This window comes from Pundamilia nyererei, unplaced genomic scaffold, assembly GCF_000239375.1.
Source record: "Pundamilia nyererei isolate P.nyererei 1_Seehausen unplaced genomic scaffold, PunNye1.0 scaffold00039, whole genome shotgun sequence".
NCBI classification, from domain to species: Eukaryota; Metazoa; Chordata; class Actinopteri; order Cichliformes; family Cichlidae; genus Pundamilia; species Pundamilia nyererei.
This window is the reverse complement of record NW_005187440.1, coordinates 4,052,170-4,071,173: the sequence shown is the minus strand read 5'-3', so window position 1 is coordinate 4,071,173 and position 19,004 is coordinate 4,052,170. Positions and strand designations below refer to the sequence as shown.

Genomic DNA, 19,004 nt, shown 5'->3' with positions numbered 1-19,004 from the left:
ATAATTTTAATAAATGACAAATTAAAAAGGCATGAACATTTTTTTTGTATCGAAAAAATATCGAACCGTGACACCAAAGTATCGAACCGAACCGAACCGTGAATTTTGTGTATCGTTGCACCCCTAATATATATGTATCAATGGAGGGAAACCAAATCAGGTGACCTCGCTATGAGCAGATTCATGAAGCCTCAGAATAAACATATAGCACGTTCAATTAATGTGATAAATGATCATTATAAATCCACAGTTCTCTGTGATCACTCTGAATGCAGGGGAGCTCAGATTAATAATGCCCCTCTTCATGGTGACTGTCTCCAGTGTAGCAAAAGTATTTAGTATTTTTTCTTTTGCTTGAATTTGTGAAATTATTATAATTCTATACATTACGGCTTTGAGCAAGGTGGAAAAGTTGTGAAAGCTCTCGTGTAACTAATAATTTGCCATCATCTACATTTGTGCCTTTGTAGTGCAACTATTGTGTCCTTTAGCTCAGGTCCCCCAGGAACAACAGCAGACTGCGAGGCAATTTTAGCCCCCTGATCACGCTCTAAATTTCACATCACGTGACCATCACAGAACTCGACATGTATTGTTCTCACCGATGGCTACAAAAGAAACGCAATTGAAGCCATCAAAGTCTCACTGAGATAAAGGGTTTGTGAAGTTTTAAAAAAATGTTCAACTTATGCAGGAAGGGATCAACTTAGAGGCAACTTAGAAGATTATGCCATGTGCTAATATAACATTCATGGCACACATATTAGCATTAGCACTGATAAGGATCTGATGTACAGTCATAGCTACTGACATCAAACTTTATATATTGCCTGAGTTTTTGTGAGTTATTTTTCTAGATTAAAAAAACAAACAAACAAATTTTGATAAAAAGATCAAACTTTATTTATCCCAAAGAATGATTCTTGTACTGCTCAGAAAAATCACACTGAAAAATAATAAAAAATAGAAGAATATATATGGAGCAATAATGTAATAGATTAACATCAACACCTAAAAGTATGACACTAAATATAAAGTATTCACTGTAGAATTTAAGAGAATCTTAAATTAGGATTAATGTAAGATTATTTCTGTTCACTTTATACTTGTACGTATTTGCTATGTAAAATAATGACAACACAAAAAGTCAATACGTGAAACAGCTGCAACAGACAAAAGACAGAGAACTAGGCAATCTGCACAAAGTCGTGAAAACAAGGTTAAAGGGATGTCCTGGCTGCTGTGTTTACAATATTGTTATTTTTAGAATATTAGATAAAGCCTCAGAGTGATCCAGTAACTGAAAGTAAAGATGATACAAAAATAAACCACTGTGAAATCGGAGTAAATAAAACAGAAAGAAGGCGAGTATTAGCGGAAAGGCTACAATTTGCGCTGCTTCTGGTTTCAATTTTATCTCATTATCCTGAAATGAGAACATTCTCAGAGCCTTATTTTGAGATACCGCTCATAGTTTTCTAGTGATTATAAATTTGCCAATCTTGCACATGCTTTATGGTTGCATATTTAAGCAAGGTTTAGTACAATTTCATTTTAATTTTGCTTTAAGTGGCCATTTAGAGTGTGGATTTCACTAAAGTGCTTACTGTGACTGAAGTTTAGTCACAATAAAAAAAACCCACAAAATTTCTACTCATGGTAGCAAGGGAGGTTTGCAGTATAAACCAGAATGGTATTGGTTTTTTAAATGTATTTACCTTTTCTTTCTGTTTCTGCTGTCTCCTCTGTGGCAATCAGGCAGGGTGACTCTCACCAGGGCCAGGCAGGCATGGAAGCACAGACAGGAAGTGACTAGATCACATGTGACAATACTGCACTGAAGGAGGCCTGCACGTCTACCACTGCGGACAGAGTGACATTACGGAGACATAGAAGGGGTGGCAGTCGCTGCCCATGCAGAAGTGAACACAAAGGAAGAGGTTGTAATTGGTTCATATACAATTTCCATCACCGCGAAAGCAGGGAGAAAAACTAAAGTGATCTGTAACTGTGAGTCTGTGTGAAAAAAAAGAAAATCAATTTGTCAAGAGACCACATCTCAACCGCAGGGAGCGAGAGACGTGTTAGAGTGAGATCAGGAGAGATTATAAGAGCAAGCTGAGAAGGGGGGCGTGGGTCCAAAGGTGCTTATCTGAAGCTGTGTGAGTTACATAAACACTGACCCCTGCCTGCCTGCCTGCCTGCTTGCTTTGCTGCTGGATGGAAATCAGGTTGCAGCATCCAGTCAGAGCATTTAAGGTCACAATCATGGCCAGGACGCTATGTACAGCCAAGAGGTGACACAGCAGGCTGAGACACCAATAATATCTACAGTACACCAGAGTACACTGAAGGGCTAGGAAATATGTTTTTAGCTTGTTGCCTCATAGCGGTGTTCACAAGTGCTCTACACTCTTTGCCTTTTGAAAACTAACCAAGATGAACAGATTTTCTGGAGATTAGGGGGGGAAAGGCGTAATTTTGTAATTGTTGTTAAAAGTTGTTTAGATTCATCCTGTTAGGAATACAATGTAAGCCCATCCCAAGACGCTGTACCCTTAGCGTGGTTGAAGATATTGCTGTGTGATACTGCACATTTTGGCACCAATCTGATGCCAGATACAGGGCCAGTATCACCAATACCAATACTTTTGATGTATAATGGCAGTTTATGTGAGGGAGAGCAGTGTGTCGTGATTCATGAGATGAATGGTCGTTAATTTGCCAATTCTGAACACATTTTAATGACCACTAAATCACTGTGATTTTTACTGTACGTTATAATTAGCTAATACAAAAAAACACATCTTTTAGCTTTTTGTGGGGTTTGGAGATCTGGATTGCAAATATGCCTGTCTCTACACAAAAAGATTCACACATTTTTCACAGTGCATGTTTGAGGTATAGTTTTTTTTATAACCAAAAAAGTGTCGTTCATGTGTGACCCATTGGACGCTGCCTGCATTTGCTCTTTCCTGCAGCACCTGCAGTACCCACATTGCTTGAGCCGCACACCTTACATTTTACGAGCTTGGCTAACATCACAGAATATCAGATTAAATATGTGATGGCTTGCAAGAGCGAAATTTGGACACGCTTCAGTTAAAATGCCAAAGAGGGAGCGAGTGTATTCATACCAAGAGAGGCTGCACAGCCATCAAAGAGCTAGATCACAAATCTCAAGAGATGCTGCAAAGCACACCTGCGTAGAGTAATGGGGGTTAGCTGAGGTGCCTGCCTGTAAATTTGAAGTTCAGAAGAAACAGTGTGCTTTACTGTCTTTTTCCTCTCCTGATTTACTGCAAATGCGGGATCTTACTTCATTGTCTTTTGCCAGACCTTTCATTGACACTTTTTCCTGTGAAAAACTGGAATACTATCCCATTGTGATGTTGCCACAAAAGATGAGCCTTAATAAGACCAAGCCTTCCCTTTAAATCAATAACAAATATTCTCAAGAGTAATCCACCTTTTGCAAATCACACCCCTTTAAAATCAGACCAGACAAACCCCAGCTAGACGATGATATCTGCAGTTATGGCCCGAAGAGCTACATGAAAGCTAAAGACGCTGTTTGCAGATTTGAAATATGTATTGCAGTATTGCAATACCTGAACTCCTTTTTCTGTCCATAGTGTGTTTGCAAAGAGAGACTTAGGCGATCGGAGCAAATACTTTATGCTGTCAGTTTTGATTGGTCACAAACTAAGCAGTGACATTGCTCACTTAGCTTAGACACTGAATTAAAGCTTTGACATTTATTGTAACACAGGTATAATTCAGCTACAATTTAGTAGCTAAAAATAATGTTTTTCTCAGAATGCTTTTCATGCTCATCTTAAGAAATGATTCACTTAATGCTTTTGAAACCTGTTACCTTGACTCATTCTTTTCCTCACTGTAATAGTGAAGGGCAGCAGCAGTTAGGAAGGAGCCATCATTTTACAGCTAAGAAGGACTTAAAAATGATCGGCAGCTCTTTTCGTTTCTCTTTGAAGCATGAACTTGCTGGCTTTGTCTGTCAGACATGTTCTTATAATGATAATGCCTTAAGCTCAGCCTCCAATTTCTTAAATAAAGGTTGAACAGTGCACTGCACGTGTTATACATGAAAGAGGTTTTTTTTTTAAGCTTCAAAAGATTAGATGGTTGATTTGTAACTGATTTGTGTTGATGGAGCTGTTTTTTTAAAGCTGTTGACTCATGAAACAGTATTAAGTCAATAGATGTGAAAACTGGGTGAAAAATAAGTCCACTGACCCACTCATCAATAGTTTATGTGCTAACTTGGTAACACTGATTCTACCCCAGTTCACACATGATTAAAATAAACTTTACTGATGCATACTATAGCAAAAAAAATGACTTAAAAATACTAAAACTATAAACATTGTAAAAGCGCATTCCAGAAAAATGAAACAGTGTATAGTGTGTAGAACATACTGAAGGGCCACGCATACCATCTTGTCTTGCCTGGACAAGAACTGAGGCTATCACTAAAACAGGATTTAGCCTAAATCTGACAGGCTGGGATTAAAGGAAAAGAAAAGAGGCTCATCTACTCCTGTGCCTGCTCACATGTGATGTGCATATGGGATTTATTCATGCTTGCACTCAGCAGTTTTTCACCTCGAATGCTTCAAATGATCTTTGATCATGAAACTTTCAAAATGTCAATAAATGTGTGTGTAAATTTAAGTTGGGTAGAGATAAACATAGCACATCGATAATGACCCTGCATTTGATAATTGGGTGAAATTAAAACTATCAGGGCTGTTCTCAAAATAAAGATTGAAATGATATCTTATCTATTTCCTTCTGTGTGGCTGACCTACTTCTATAGGGGTTACCACAGTATAGGACGATCGGCAACAAACACTCCACTAAATTGATTTCAGTCACATTCCTGCATCCAAAGTTCAACACCACATTGATTTCCCTCTGATCTTTCTTAGGTCGAATGTGAGTGTAACCAAGTGGCCTGTTTACTTAAACATACGTGCATTAAAACCAGTCTTTAATGGGGCCGAAGGTCAAGCGGGAGGCATCCGCTCACATGCTAGAGATTGTAACGAGTATGGCTGCTTTAAGCTGTTAGTATAGATAATCTGTGGGGTATCAAGTGAATGTATCACCATAGCACCTCTCTATTACACTATGTGTGGATGGAGCTGTATTGGATGGACTTGCAGAGCTTATACAGAGAAGCTCATCCACAGCATTCTGTAATTATCTAGGTCTGCACAACTGGGGCAGAACCAGTCGTGCTTATTTGGCTGTAGTGCATAAGCTCAGTGACCGTGGAAAAGTGGAAACTTATTTTTAGGTTTGATTAAAATATAATCAATCTCATTTAGGGGGAAAATGTCATTACAATAGCTTAAACAGTGTAGGGACAGAACTTGTAGCCTGCCTGATTACCTGCATTTTCAACAAAGCATCCGGGGGTGGTGATTTAATATGCGTGGAATTCCTTCCTGTACAGCCCAATAAAGAGCACGGTTTTAGTGAAATTGTATAATAAAAATGCAAACGATACAAAAACATAGAGAAGTAGACGATGGTGTGGAGTGTGGTTAAAAACACATCCTCTGCTGCCTCCACGTGGCGTATTGTGTTACTACAACTCAGCAATGACCAACAACACCTAATGATGATAACATAACATAACAGATGTATATATGTACTTTATTCTCACCCTGCTTTCTCATTTATCATTCAGTTCATTTCAAGCATCCAAAGTAATTTACGTGTGCGGTAAGAATGAACCTGGAAGCAACGGTTAAGGTTAGCGGCGTTTCATATGAGAACTAGTTGTTCTTAGTCGTTGTGTTGTAATGCTAGCTAGTTATACTACTGAGTACACGTAAACTACTACTCATAAAAAATCGCCTAGAATCAACGCTGCCTTTTCAGTCTTTGGCATGTTTGAGTTTGAAAAGGCAGCGTTGATTCTAGGTCTTTGGCATGTTTGAGTTAGCTAAAGGAGCTCGCTTAAAACTTACAACACGTCTTTGCAGCTAACGTCACTCATATCCTGTTAGCTGTCTTTAAAAAAAGCTATAAACATAAATTACAGTTTACTGTCATCGTTTCAGCTGTGTCGTTGTAATGTAAATAGACAAATACACCTAAAATGTTAAGCAGAGAGTCTCTTCACTTTCTTCAAAAGTCGACGACCCACACTGGCGATACCATCCGGTCCCATGGTGTAATGGTTAGCACTCTGGACTTTGAATCCAGCGATCCGAGTTCAAATCTCGGTGGGACCTCGTCCTTTTCTACTACAGTACAATAAAATACGGTTTTCTTTCAGAAAATCGACATGTACTTAGAAAACAGCGAATAACCTTAAAGCAGATATGTATGCCCATGTTTAAGATATTTTACAAAATAATGTATTATACACCTAAATACTTGGGGAAGATTGTCCTATCGTATCAACAAAGTGATTTGTTATTTGATGATCTAATGGTAAATGGCCTGTATTTGTATAGCGCTTTTCTAGTCCCTAAGGACCCCAAAGCGCTTTACACATCCAGTCATCCACCCATTCACACACACATTCACACACTGGTGATGGCAAGCTACATTTAGCCACAGCCACCCTGGGGCCATTGACAGAGGTCAATGGTCAATGGAATGGAAATCTAAATGAATAATTCTAAATGAATTATCAATTCATTAACAAATGCCTTTAATGAAAAACGAATTTACAGAAAAAACTCTAAACATTAAACTCTCAATAAAACCTAAATCTATTTAAAATTGCAATTTGCTTTCCCTATTAGCTGCTGGATTAACGATTCAATTAACTTTAGCATTTCAGTGACTATTTTGGTCCTCGTAAATGATCAAACAATGAATTGGTGTATTAAAGGTGAAATATTAATGTGTACACAAATTTACTAATGCATATTTTACTGCACAATTCATTAATAAATCAGGAAACGTTTCATTTTGATGCGCATGACTCTGCTGGTCATCCTAGCAAACCGCTTATTTCCCAACATATAATCTCAATTAGCTGTTAAAGTTAATAGTACTTATTTTAATTACTTTATATAGTGTTGGTTTACACTAAATAAGATATATTAAATAAAATAAATAATAAACAAACCAAAAAAGAAATAAAGTAGCACACAGATTGCCATATTAAATATACGCCAAATAGTAAAGTAACTAGCAAAAGTTAAAATAGTTTAATGGGAAAATAGTTGAGCATAAGTATGTAAAATAACAGCAGAAACACTTGTGTAAATTACAAATATTCCCAAAATAACCCAAAGTATAGAATAGTAACAGACACAGTTGGATTATAGTCACACAAATTTATTTCCACACATAAATGGCAGTGTTAAAAATATAAATACAGTATTATGTTTGTCTGTGTAGGTTCTCAGTCATCCACGTCATGGCGATCTAAGCAGCTGTGAAAGAAACACGACTGGAGTTCTTTAGGGTTCTTGAAGACAGATGGCTTGAAAGAGGAGTGAAAGACGCTATCTATGTCCACTGTGAACGACCATCCTTGAGTCGCTTTTCTTTCCAAGCTCCTTAGAGTAATATGTTTGAAGTGAAAATTTGTTTTGGCACTTTATTGGAATGTTTCTCAAATTGCTTTGCAAATGACAGTTGTTTCTCTGCTGAGCAGGCACTTCTCAAGTGGGTGGGATTAAGTGAAATAGCTCTTTCTCATGCTTAGTTAATTTCCTGTTACCTCACTATATTCACACTGGAGCCTTTGTTTTTCTATTATGATGTGTGTGTATGCATGCTGTAATAACAGCTAAATACATTTGCTAACAGCTCACCTTTAACAATAAGACTTGTTCAGTTTTCTAGTGGACTGTAGCCAGGATACATACAGTGCACTACTATTAAATTGTATTTCTGTAAAGTCACTGTAAATGCATAACTGTGCAAAGGGAGGGGGAAAGCATTGTGTAACAATAATAAGCACTCTTTGAAATAATAAAACAGCAACACTATGGAAAAACTATAACAAAAAAGGCACACACATCTGTTACGCACAAACTCTTCTCCTGTCTACAGAAGTTAAACAAAAGCTCATCTTCGTTTCATCTGAAACCTCAGGGTATTAAAGCTTTACATCAGATCAGTATAACCTGTTCCATTACAATAAAAGTAATATAATTATAAAAGAAACATTAATGGCAGACATTAATTAAATAAGTGGTTTTTTTCATACATTGTTCACGAGAAAGTAGTGGGGAATTTGTGAAGAAACAAATCGTCTGATACCTACAATTGGTGGTTTAAAGTTCGACATTTCTTTTCCCCCCCCTTTAAACACATGAAACATGAATAGATTTTCCTTATATTTCTGTTGTGTGTAGCTATTTATTTACTTTTATATGCTCTACCCAGCTGGTTGTTGTGTTTGCTTCATTCCAAACAGGTGTGTTACCAACAGGGAAGTTGCAGAGTGCCCCCTGGTGGACAAAATATTCATCATCAACATTCATGACATAGTTGAAGGGTAGCTCTCCATCTTGTTTTCTTTTACAAATTTGAATTATCAACTATATTTAATGTCTTCAGTACCAACAGATTGGCTGAGATTGGCTGATAGTATTGGTCTGCCGATAAATTGGTCAGGGTCTAGTGCACACACTATTTATGGAACTTCTCTGAGCCTTTCCTGTACTTAAACCTCAGCCTCAGAGTTTTGAGCCAACCTAGTTGAGCCGTTCTAGTTCTAATCTCATTGTAGAGAAACTGAAACCGGAGCTCAGCAAGAGACAATGAGAAAAGACGAGCAAAAGAAATATTTTTTTGCATATGTAAATATAGTTTGGATAATATGTAAATAAAGTTTTGAAAAATAAAATACCACTCCTGTATTTTAGCTCTTTTGCTGACTGTCCAAAAAACCCCAACATTCTGGCTGCTCAGTTACAGATTGAAGTTAAGGGATAAAACTCCAAACTATAACTAGTCACGACAAGTCTAGTTAAACCACAACAACACACAATATTGTTTAGTCTTTACCTTACATTCTCTTGAACTGAACTAATTGAATTACATTGTGTAAGAGACAGCTAGCATAGCAGTTGCTAGCTTCACATTTTGCTAAATTTTAACTTGGTTCAGCTTTTCACCTCAGTGGGTTTGCTTGTGTCATTTACTTAGGTGATGAAGTACCATAACGCCACTTCAATTTACCAAAATTGGTATTTTTCGACAAAATGCTAAAGAATACGTAGGGTTTAAGTTTCAGATTATCCAGCTGCAGCTATTGGGCCAGCTAGCTTAAACTTTGGATATAATTTTTAGATTTACATGTCTAGTTAGCTGCCTTTCTGTATCATTTGGTTTTGAAAAAAAAAATTAACATCTTTTTTTTCTTTCATTGTTACAGTAAAAGCCAACTCAAACTAAATATTACAGCATTTTGCCTTTTTTGCATTTTGTATAGGGCAGATTAGTTCTATAACAGTGTATTTTCCAAACTCTCTGGGCACAGCACTCCCTCTGGTAATAAATTCCAGCTCTATTATAGGATTCACTGTGATGTGAAATTTAATATGTGAAACAACTTAAATGAGGATGCTGGCTTTCAAGACAACATGAGGTGTTTTTATCTTTCTTAAATAAAAGTTTGTAAAAAAAAAAAAATCACATCTCTGGGCTACGACATTCACTTGGTCACTCTGATATACAGTTAAGCATTCGGCAGCTCTATGGGGCAACTAATGACACAAACACTCACCTGAAAATATGCATTAACTGTTTAGAAAAGAGCAATATTTTAATACACAGTTATCAGAGGTTAAAATAAGGCTTCAGATAAAATATCTGGATTGATTGCAGTTGCTGGAACTCTCAATATGAGGTCCCGCAAGGTGTCCATGAAAGTGAAAGAGGAAATCATTCCCAAAAAATAAACCTATCAGACAGATAGCAAAAGCTTTTCAAGTGGCCAAATCAACAATCTACTACATTTAGTAGAAAATGTAGTGCTGACCATTAACAGCTCTAAAAGATCTGGAAGCCCACAAAAGGCAACTTAAAGAAGATGATTGCAAATTCTTTCCTTGTTTAGCAAGACCCTTTGAATTTAGCTAACCCAAGAACGCTCTCAGGGAGGTAGCTGTATAATTTTAAAGTCTACAATCAAGCCAGTCACCTCATCTCAGTCTAATAAAGCATGCTTTTCAGTTACTAAATACAAAACTAGCGGCAGGGAAACAAGCAGCAACTGAATGTGGCTGCGGTTAAGACCTGGCAGAGCATCTCAAAGGAAATGCACCATTGATGATATCCATAGTTTTTAGACTCCAAAAGGATTTTCATCCAAATCTTTAAAAACTGTTCAATTAAAATTAAAATTTAAAGTAATTGGTTTATCCAATTACTGAAAGAAAATACGGGACAATGTAATAAAATAGCTGGAATTCCTAAACAGCTAATGCAATACTTTTATTAATCGCATCTTGATTGTTTGATTTGCTGTAGATCGTGTTTGGTGGTGTAGAGATGTGTCATTGTCCAAAAATCTATTTTCCTAACTGCATCTAAGATATAGCGTCAGGATTGTCATCTTTCTCTATTCTGATAAAAACTACAAAAAACAAACAACAACTGAAACTTGACTTGACTGCAGCAACATAACAAAACGTTACAATACGATTACTGGATATTACTGGATATGATGAACGACGATGATGAACGCATGTTTTTTTCATCAGTTCCTAAAAGTCCAAAAACCTAAGCGTAGAAATGTGCCTGTGTGAGCTAGACATTACATGCTTTTAAATCGCTCTCCAGACATTATGTACATACATACAAAACCTAACATTTATTGTGAAAACTCTCCGTCAGTCCCTGTTTTTTTCAGTGTGTGTGTTGTGTGTGTGTGTGTGTGCATATGGCACTAAAACCGTCACCTCTGTGTTTTATCCAATCAGATTTGAGTGGTCTCCAGAATGTTGCTTATCTCCCCGTTGGTGCATGCATTGCTCTTCTTCCTGCTGGCGTTTTGCGGCACCACGGAGATCGAGTCCTTTTTTTCCGAAGGTGCATTGGCAGGCGGCTCTACGTTCATGGTGATGCGGCTGGTTTCGGTGATGGAAGAGTTGGTGTGGTAGTTAAAGTGGTTGTTGGTGAGAGGTGTTTCACCCCAGCCGGTTTTGCCCCAGGCAGATTTACACTGAAACCACTTCCTCCGCACTGCTGTTTGAGCCTGCACATCAACAGTGAATAAATGTCATCTTATCTATGCTCTTTTGCCAATTCTAAGTCAACATTTTGGAAATTCGGACAGAATTTATATCGAATGAGTAAAAAAAAATCTGCATTATTTGTGTCATGACTGAAGTCTTAGTCAGTTTAGCACTTTGAAAATTTCTTAGACATACCTCAGCATTGCAGAAACAGAAAATAGATGCCACAAGGAGTCCCTGAAAAGTAACAGCCAGACAGATTCAATAGCAGTAAAAAAACATTTCTTAGTGAGAGCACTATACATGGTAAATTTGGAATGGGTTAATATTAATACACAGTGCTTATTTATGCAGTTTTAGGAGCAAAAAGTGCTCTTTGTCACTGCATGTTGCAAATTATCGAAAGCACTCTTTTGGTTTGATCACAGAGTTTAATGTATCTCAAGTGTGCCATTGTTTTGAGTGTACCTGGAAGTGAGTGAAGATGTTAAGAAAGAACTCATAGACAGCGTGGCTAATGCGTCCATCCGGCGCCCAAGGTATGAGGATATACTGGATTCCCAGCAGAGGGATGAGGATGAGCGTGGCTCTAACTGCTTTCATGTAGGTCGTGGACTCAGCACAGTGTGTCTCTTTCAGTTTGGTTATCAGAACCCGGACGATATTCAGGAGAAAGAAAAAGTTCACCTGGATAGATGGATGGAGGGGGATAGAGAAAAATATATGTGGTTAAAACAAATATGGACGAAAAGAATGAGACATAATGTTTATTATGAGGCTTTAAAAAAAATCTTTTATACGGAAAATACAACAAGTGGCCTGATGGTGGCACTGGAGTCCCAGTAATTAAGGAGACTGAAGTTTAATACATGACTACTTACTGTCTACATTGTGTGCCTTTTACAGTTTAATACAATCATTTTGGCACTCGTTTCAGAACCTGGATGTCATGTTGGGTACTACGTGCTAATGTGTAACATGTTTTCAGGCCAAATCTGCTCTACAGTAATACTTTTTCTCTTGTAATTATTCCAGTGGAATTGACACTAAACCAGGCAGAGACACACTCTTAACTGATGGACAATAGTTGGCCGTGATTGGCTTCTTCTGCACCAGAAGACAACTTCAACAATGTGGAATCTGTAAGTATCCCAACCACTGCACATATGCTGAAAAGGTACCCAATTTCCCTAAAACAGCTCTACTATGTGCTTTTCGAGAGAAATGCAGACATAGAGAAGCAACAGACCATTAAGTATGTTCAGTTTATGGCTCTGGATGCAAGTAAAAACACTCTTAAGTTCATTTTTGTGGCTCAGGCAGGCTTCCAACAAGCCAAGACAAAGAGCGAGGTCAGAATTTCACTGGCCAGTGGAACACCATCACAGTATCTTGACAACGTGAGGCCAACATCACATGTCTGCTGCTATATTAGAAGATGGTGTGGTGGGATGCAGATCTTGTGTTGGCTCATACAATGCAGAGCTCCTTGTAGCATTCTTTATGAGCTAAATCTGGTCTTTGGGACTGCTGGAGAATTCTGTGATACTGTGTGGGACAATGTTAATTTGCATGATGCTTTCAGCTGGAGCCATGGTTTCAGGATCATCCACAGCTCACCATCATAGACTTGCCCATGCACTCTCCTTTCCTCTGTGTGACTGAGGATTTTTCCCCACATGGAAGTAGAAAATATGTGACAGGCATCTGCATCAACAAGTGATCATCCTCCAGACATGCAACATGACAGCAGACAAGTGTCGGGCCTGGACTCGCCAAAGGTTCTTTCCAATATGTTCCAATATGTATATTATTTTTAGCAAATTGCTTTCATTTAAAGGGAACCACGCTGTTATTTACAGTGTATTTTATCTATCTAGTCGGATATTTTTCTTCACTTATCTGGGTCCTAGTTGTGGGGGCAGCAGACTAATTGGAGACTAAGTTTTTTCCCAAGCCAAACGAGAGATGTAATCTCTCCAGCATGTCCTGGGTCTGCCCCAGAGGCCTCCTGTTGAGTGGAACATGCCTGGAGCAACTCATCTAGGAGGTGCATAGCAGAGGCTCTCCTCGTCTTACAGTGGATTTCATTAGTAAATTTAACATTTGTTCATTGACTCCACTGCATCTGTTGTATTCTCTCTACTGGTTCTTTTACAGCAACGACATATGTGTACTGCATGTACTCTAATATTCAATGATTTTCTAAACAACTAAACAGTGAAACTGTACCAGTTTTCCTTAAAAACATATGAACGCAAATGCAGTGTTTTGAACGAGAATTTTGTTTTTAGCGTTTTGAAAAATGACATCCAGGTTCTGAAACTAGTGCCAAAGCTATGATTTGAAAATTGTAGCATTTTATCATTTTACTGTAATTATGCTGGCAATATTTATCATGGCACTTAAAGGCTGACACAGCGTATTTGATCTCTCTGTTAATAAATGAATGTGTATCTGGTATATTGTCTATTTCATGTATCAGAGTGTGCAGCAGTGTAATGAGCTGTGACTCAATATTTAAAATTTGGGTAAAAGATATTTAAAATGCACTGTTATCAACTCACAATGAGTGCAACATGAATGGGGGCGTGTATGATGTAGAGCAGCTGAGTGTGTGTGCTAATCCAGCACCTGAAACAAACACAAAGAGGAAATCATTGTTCATCGTTTGTGCCACACTCAATGAACACTGCAATTTGATGAGATAATTCTATATTTTATAATTCATCTCAACAAAAGACTGTACTATGAGGCTAGAGTAAAGACCTGCAAAAGCACTTTATTCTTTGAGTCCATACCGGAGGCCGAACAAAGGATCACAGTGTTTTTTTTAACATTCTCATATAGTCTCTTATGTTTTATTGTATAAAATTTTTTTACTGAAAAAGCAGTTAAATTGACAGATATTCAAAAAAAAACTCCCCAAATTTTAAAAACTTCTGAACAAAGTTCAGATGGGAGAAATTTCGTAATGGAAGCTCTGATTCAACCCAAAGTAGATGTGACAGATGTGGGCAGAGGGTTCTTCTACGTATCTGAAAAAAAGAATATAAATATCATGATGGACTGATTGAATAGAGTGCTACATATATAAAAATATAAAGATCAGTAAACACCAAACATTTTTGGGGGGAGAAGGTCTGACTGTGATGAATCCAGCAATATAAACCAGGTGAACTTAATATTCTACATTAAAAAAGCACGTAGCAAGTAAAATAAAGGTGTGGAAGGGGTGGAGCTATCAAATTATCCAAAAACTATAACTGACAAATTAAAAATATAATACCACAATATATTTTACTCAACTAATGTCAAAGGTGTTCATCTGCTTATAATAATGATGATGGCAAAACATCTTTTATGAAGCTGCTGTAGACATAGTCACTATATAAACTATCCCTGTAAGCCACAATCTTTATCAGTGTTTTCGCAGGCTGTAAAGATTGTGGCTTATGGGAATGGGTCACATTGCAGCTTGTACATGTGGATTACAGTGAATCAAATTACTCTCAGTGAGTCAGGCTTTGTCAGTCATTAGCTTATATCCATTATATACTGACCTTAGTTTGTTGAACATTTTTCAGTCAAATATTTCTATACAAGAATCCACTTCATATTTTAGAGACTATAGAAAAGATGAAAAACTCTCTTGTGCTTTGCTCTACTTCCAGTACGGATATCTCTACACGTCTTACTACATTTCTCATCTTAGTCTGAGCTTCTGATTTACAGAGATGACAATGGCAAAACAGTAAATGTGCTGCATCTTACGGGTCGTTGTGGAAAAGCCCACGAGCCACAGCGTATGTGACAGCAGGAACGATGGGAAAACCTTTGGACAGAGAGAGAGAAAATCAGAAATGAATACTAGTCTGACACCCAGGATCTCTGCAGAGGCTGCTGCAGCCGCAGCAGTACATCTTAGTGTATTAGTGAATGAGGATGTATATGTATGTATAATACATGCTCACGTGTTTGGATACAGTGCCGTGAAAAAGTATTTACCCTCTTCCTGATTTCTTAGTTTTGTTTTGTTCTTTTTTTATATATATATATTTGTCATGCATATCATGTTTCAGATCATCAAGCAAATTTTAATAGTGGACAAAGATAACCAGAGGAAATAATTAAGAGGAAATAATAATAATATTCCCCTTAACAATAATATTAAGGGGGAAAAAAGCTATTCCAACCTACCTGGCCCTTTGTGGCCAGAGCCAGGTCTGCAAATTGGCTGCTAACATGATGCAAATTCCTACATAACTAGACTAAGGAACTCCAAGAAGAATTGGAAAAGGCACAAATGTGTTTGATCCTCCTGACTCACCCCACCCCAGGATGTAGTACCAGAAGAGCTGCTGTTCCCCAACAAAGACGGCCACTATGATGAGTGTGTGGAGGTAGATGCCTTCACACAGCATCCAGAAGTAGGTGGAAGTAGAGGTATACTGAGTCAGTACAGCCAGGATCTTACAGTTCACCTGATAGAGGGGATATCGTAAGTCCTTATATACTGAATATGTTATAAGCAGATTTTTTATAAATATGTAATTAAACACAAACAGAGGACCACAGGTGAAAACTGAGAAAGGCACTAGACTATGGATTATAAGGCCTTTTTGAAAACAGAGAAAACTCATGAGTGTAATGAGATGAAGACTAGTTGGTAGCTCACAGAGTTGCTGGTGTCTGTGCCCTGGTTATTGACTATGCTGAATGTGAGCCATATCATAGTAACAATTGAGTTTAAGATGAAGGAAAGAAACATGTTCTTATGAAGGGAGATTCTCTGGCAGCTAAGGCTCCTGAAAGAGAGCAGAGAGAGCAAAGGAACAGCATTAGTGGACTACCGTATTAGTTACGGGTGCTTGAGAGTGAACTAATACTTTTCTCAGGAGATTAATATTCCCATTCAAGCAATCGCCATTATTTTCTATGATAATTTAATCATATGATTATGAAGAGGGAAAAAACAAGAAGCAGTCAATTAACCCAGACAGAAGAAACCTCCCATGACTCACTTGAAGTAGGAGAAGATGGTCAGACTGATGACTAAGGACACAATGGAAAGACTATGACCCACCATGGCCATGTAGTAGACACTGATGGCAAGCTGCAGGGAACAAATTGCTCAGCTATGATGAATGTAAATAGATTTATCGCTGATTAAGAGTGATTTTCTTTTAAAATTAAGATGTTAGCCAGCACAGGAAAAGTAATACAATCTTTGCATCTTCTCTTCACAGTATGTGAAAGCAGCACACAGCAATGCAAATAAAACAACTGTAAACTCTCTTCTGAGAGAGAAAGTATTTGCTGAATGGCCATCAATTAAGATGCACTAAACAGTAATCAGTGCTGGAGAAATGGCATGGGAATTTTAAATTGATTAAAGACAATATACAAAAAGTCTGACAGGCTTTAGAGATTTGTTTCTGACAGGAATATTCTTCAAACAACTGGCCTGTTCAGTCTAGACATGAGGTTGATTAGACTAAAAGCAGATTTGAGCAAGGTGAAAATTTCTATCAGAACTCTACTTAGACATATTTTGGAGGGTTAGATGAGTTTGCAAAGTTTTATGGCTTTCTAATAGTTAAATTGACATCTCCAAATCAGATCAAATGAGATAAGATAAAATTGCAAGTTGAAAGTTGAAAGTGTGAACAAATTCTAACTCCAGTCAGTAAATTTCACAAAAAACATTCATTTATTCAGAAAAATAGCTCCCGAAACAGTGGCACACAGAACCAGATTACAGTAAAGGTCAATGCTCCAATTTGGTCAATTCAGCCAAAACCAAACCAAATTAAACAAATGCAGTAAGTGATGAAAATAGCTCCATTTTACCTTGAGTTTGTGGTTAGTGTGTGCAGAACACATGGTGTAGTTAGACCAGATTCTCTTGCTCTCTGGGTGATGGAACCACTGGCCATCAGGATTACAGACTTTGGTAACCCTCTCTGTTGAATGAACAGGTTTTACATGTTGTCATAGTTGGCAATGATAGGCCCATTATACATGAAATACAGCACGTGGACGATTTGTAGTACATGCAGTTAGGTCTGTTCTTTGCTGCACAAAGGGACAATTTTTGCAGTTTTGCCCCTGTAAACCACCACAGTGGATTTTAAATAAAACCATCAAATTGTCCTTGAAGTGAAGGCTTTTAGCTTTAATTAAAAGGGTTTAACAAAATTATTACAGTTTAACAAATGCAACAACTTTTAAACACAGTCCCCCATTTTTGAAGTCTCTAAATTAGTTAGACAAACTAACTTAATTTTTAAATATCAGGACTGTTTTTAATACTTACATGAAGTCAATGACTGCCTTAAGACTTTAACCCATGGACATCTTTAACCCTGGAGAACCCATGGGGTCAAATTTGACCCCATGGTTTCCCTAGTAAACCAATGGGCTCGGATCTGACCCCATTGGTTCTCCAGGGTTAAATGCTGTTTTTTTCACCCTTGAAATGATCTGCCATGTGTTTACTGTAGCTTATTTAAGTTGCTGTTTGTTTGTGGAACTTTCTGCATTTAACTAGCGAAAGGGTTGTTTTTGCAATATGCTTTGGGTCATTTTCGTCTTACCCAACAGTTTTGCAGCATTTGGCTGAATCTGAGCAGAGAGTATAGCCCTGTTCACTTCAGTATTCATCCTGCTATTTCAACTAAAAGTCAAAACACCATTCATCACTAGTGATCTAGTTCCACTAGCAGCTGTACGGGTACATGCCATAACAAAGTCTCCACTATTTAGATAGATGATTCCGCTTTCACTTCCTTTTCTAGTAAATTACCCTTAATTTCATCAGATTTTTCTGGAAAGTCAAATCTGGTTTTCAGGTTCATTAGTGTAACCAGTGGTTTGCACCTTGTTGTAAACCACCTGTACTTCATTCATGAAGGTGTCTCCTCATTGCAGACTTTTGACAATGACATGCCTAAACCCTTGAAAGTGTTCTTGACTTGGCTAAATGTTTCAGAGTTGGTTTTCTGAACCATCGACGCAATTCTGTCATCATCCTCTCTAGTTGTCTTCTGATCAGTGCAAAAAATTGTTTTAGCACTGCACAAGATTGTTGATTTGGCTACTCCTTTAGTTTTCCGATCACACTAATAGATTTATTTTGGTTTTGATCCTAATGACGGGCTTCTTCACTTGCACTGATAACTTTTTGAGCCTTACATTGACTAAAATGACTAAAAAAAGCTATAAAACACAAATTCATTACTTTGAATGAAATTCAGACATTACGTGTCATTTATTTCTCACGAAATAGCAAGGGAATGGACACCTGTCCAAGAAACTTCTTGTCAGTCCAATGAAAATGAAAATTGGTGACTATGTATCGACTATGTATAGAAATGCCTCTAATTCCTAAACAAATGATACAACATTTTTGTTAAACCCGTTTGATTGTGATTTAGAGATCAATCACATCTTCATTACTTGATTTAAAATGAACTATGGTGGTGTAAATTCAAAACTATAACTATCTTTGTTCAATCTATTATTCACTTAACTGTATCAGTACAAATAAAAAAGAAGAATACAAAGAGACGCATATTTAACATGTGTGTCCATACTCTACGGCCTTACCAGTAGGGTCAAAGTCCATAAAATATGCTGGACACATCTGCATGACAGTTCCTGGAGCTGAATCATCCCAACATAGCCAGCCATCCCATGTACGGTTACAGTAAGGGCCTAAAGAGGGCAGAGGAGAAATGTCATTGAGATTTGCATGTCTGTGCAGTGGTAATTTAGGGTAAGATAACCATAAAACACACACACACACACACA

At 37.5% G+C, this 19,004-nt stretch overlaps 2 protein-coding genes and 1 non-coding gene across 3 annotated transcripts in view; 1 reads left to right on the top strand and 2 right to left on the bottom strand.

Moving 5' to 3' along the window:
• LOC102216220 (vitamin D3 receptor A) overlaps positions 1-5,456 on the bottom strand; it is a 93,740-nt gene extending 88,284 nt beyond the window's left edge. The window contains exon 1 of the mRNA XM_005730847.1: positions 5,422-5,456. The gene's annotated coding sequence lies outside the window, so the exon portion shown is untranslated. The remainder of the gene's footprint in view (positions 1-5,421) is intronic.
• Positions 5,457-6,200: 744 nt separating this feature from the next.
• Positions 6,201-6,272, top strand: trnaq-uug (transfer RNA glutamine (anticodon UUG)). The gene has a single exon. It is a non-coding gene; the product is annotated as a tRNA-Gln (tRNA).
• A 1,044-nt stretch (positions 6,273-7,316) lies between these two features.
• calcrl2 (calcitonin receptor-like 2) overlaps positions 7,317-19,004 on the bottom strand; it is a 42,609-nt gene continuing 30,921 nt past the window's right edge. The window contains exons 4-13 of the mRNA XM_005730845.1: positions 18,801-18,908; positions 17,043-17,155; positions 16,214-16,305; positions 15,868-15,997; positions 15,520-15,673; positions 14,964-15,024; positions 13,757-13,823; positions 11,658-11,876; positions 11,385-11,426; positions 7,317-11,209 (exon numbers count right to left, since the gene is read on the bottom strand). Coding sequence (XP_005730902.1) covers positions 10,931-11,209; positions 11,385-11,426; positions 11,658-11,876; positions 13,757-13,823; positions 14,964-15,024; positions 15,520-15,673; positions 15,868-15,997; positions 16,214-16,305; positions 17,043-17,155; positions 18,801-18,908 — 1,265 coding nt within the window. The 3' untranslated portion in view covers positions 7,317-10,930. The remainder of the gene's footprint in view (positions 11,210-11,384; positions 11,427-11,657; positions 11,877-13,756; positions 13,824-14,963; positions 15,025-15,519; positions 15,674-15,867; positions 15,998-16,213; positions 16,306-17,042; positions 17,156-18,800; positions 18,909-19,004) is intronic.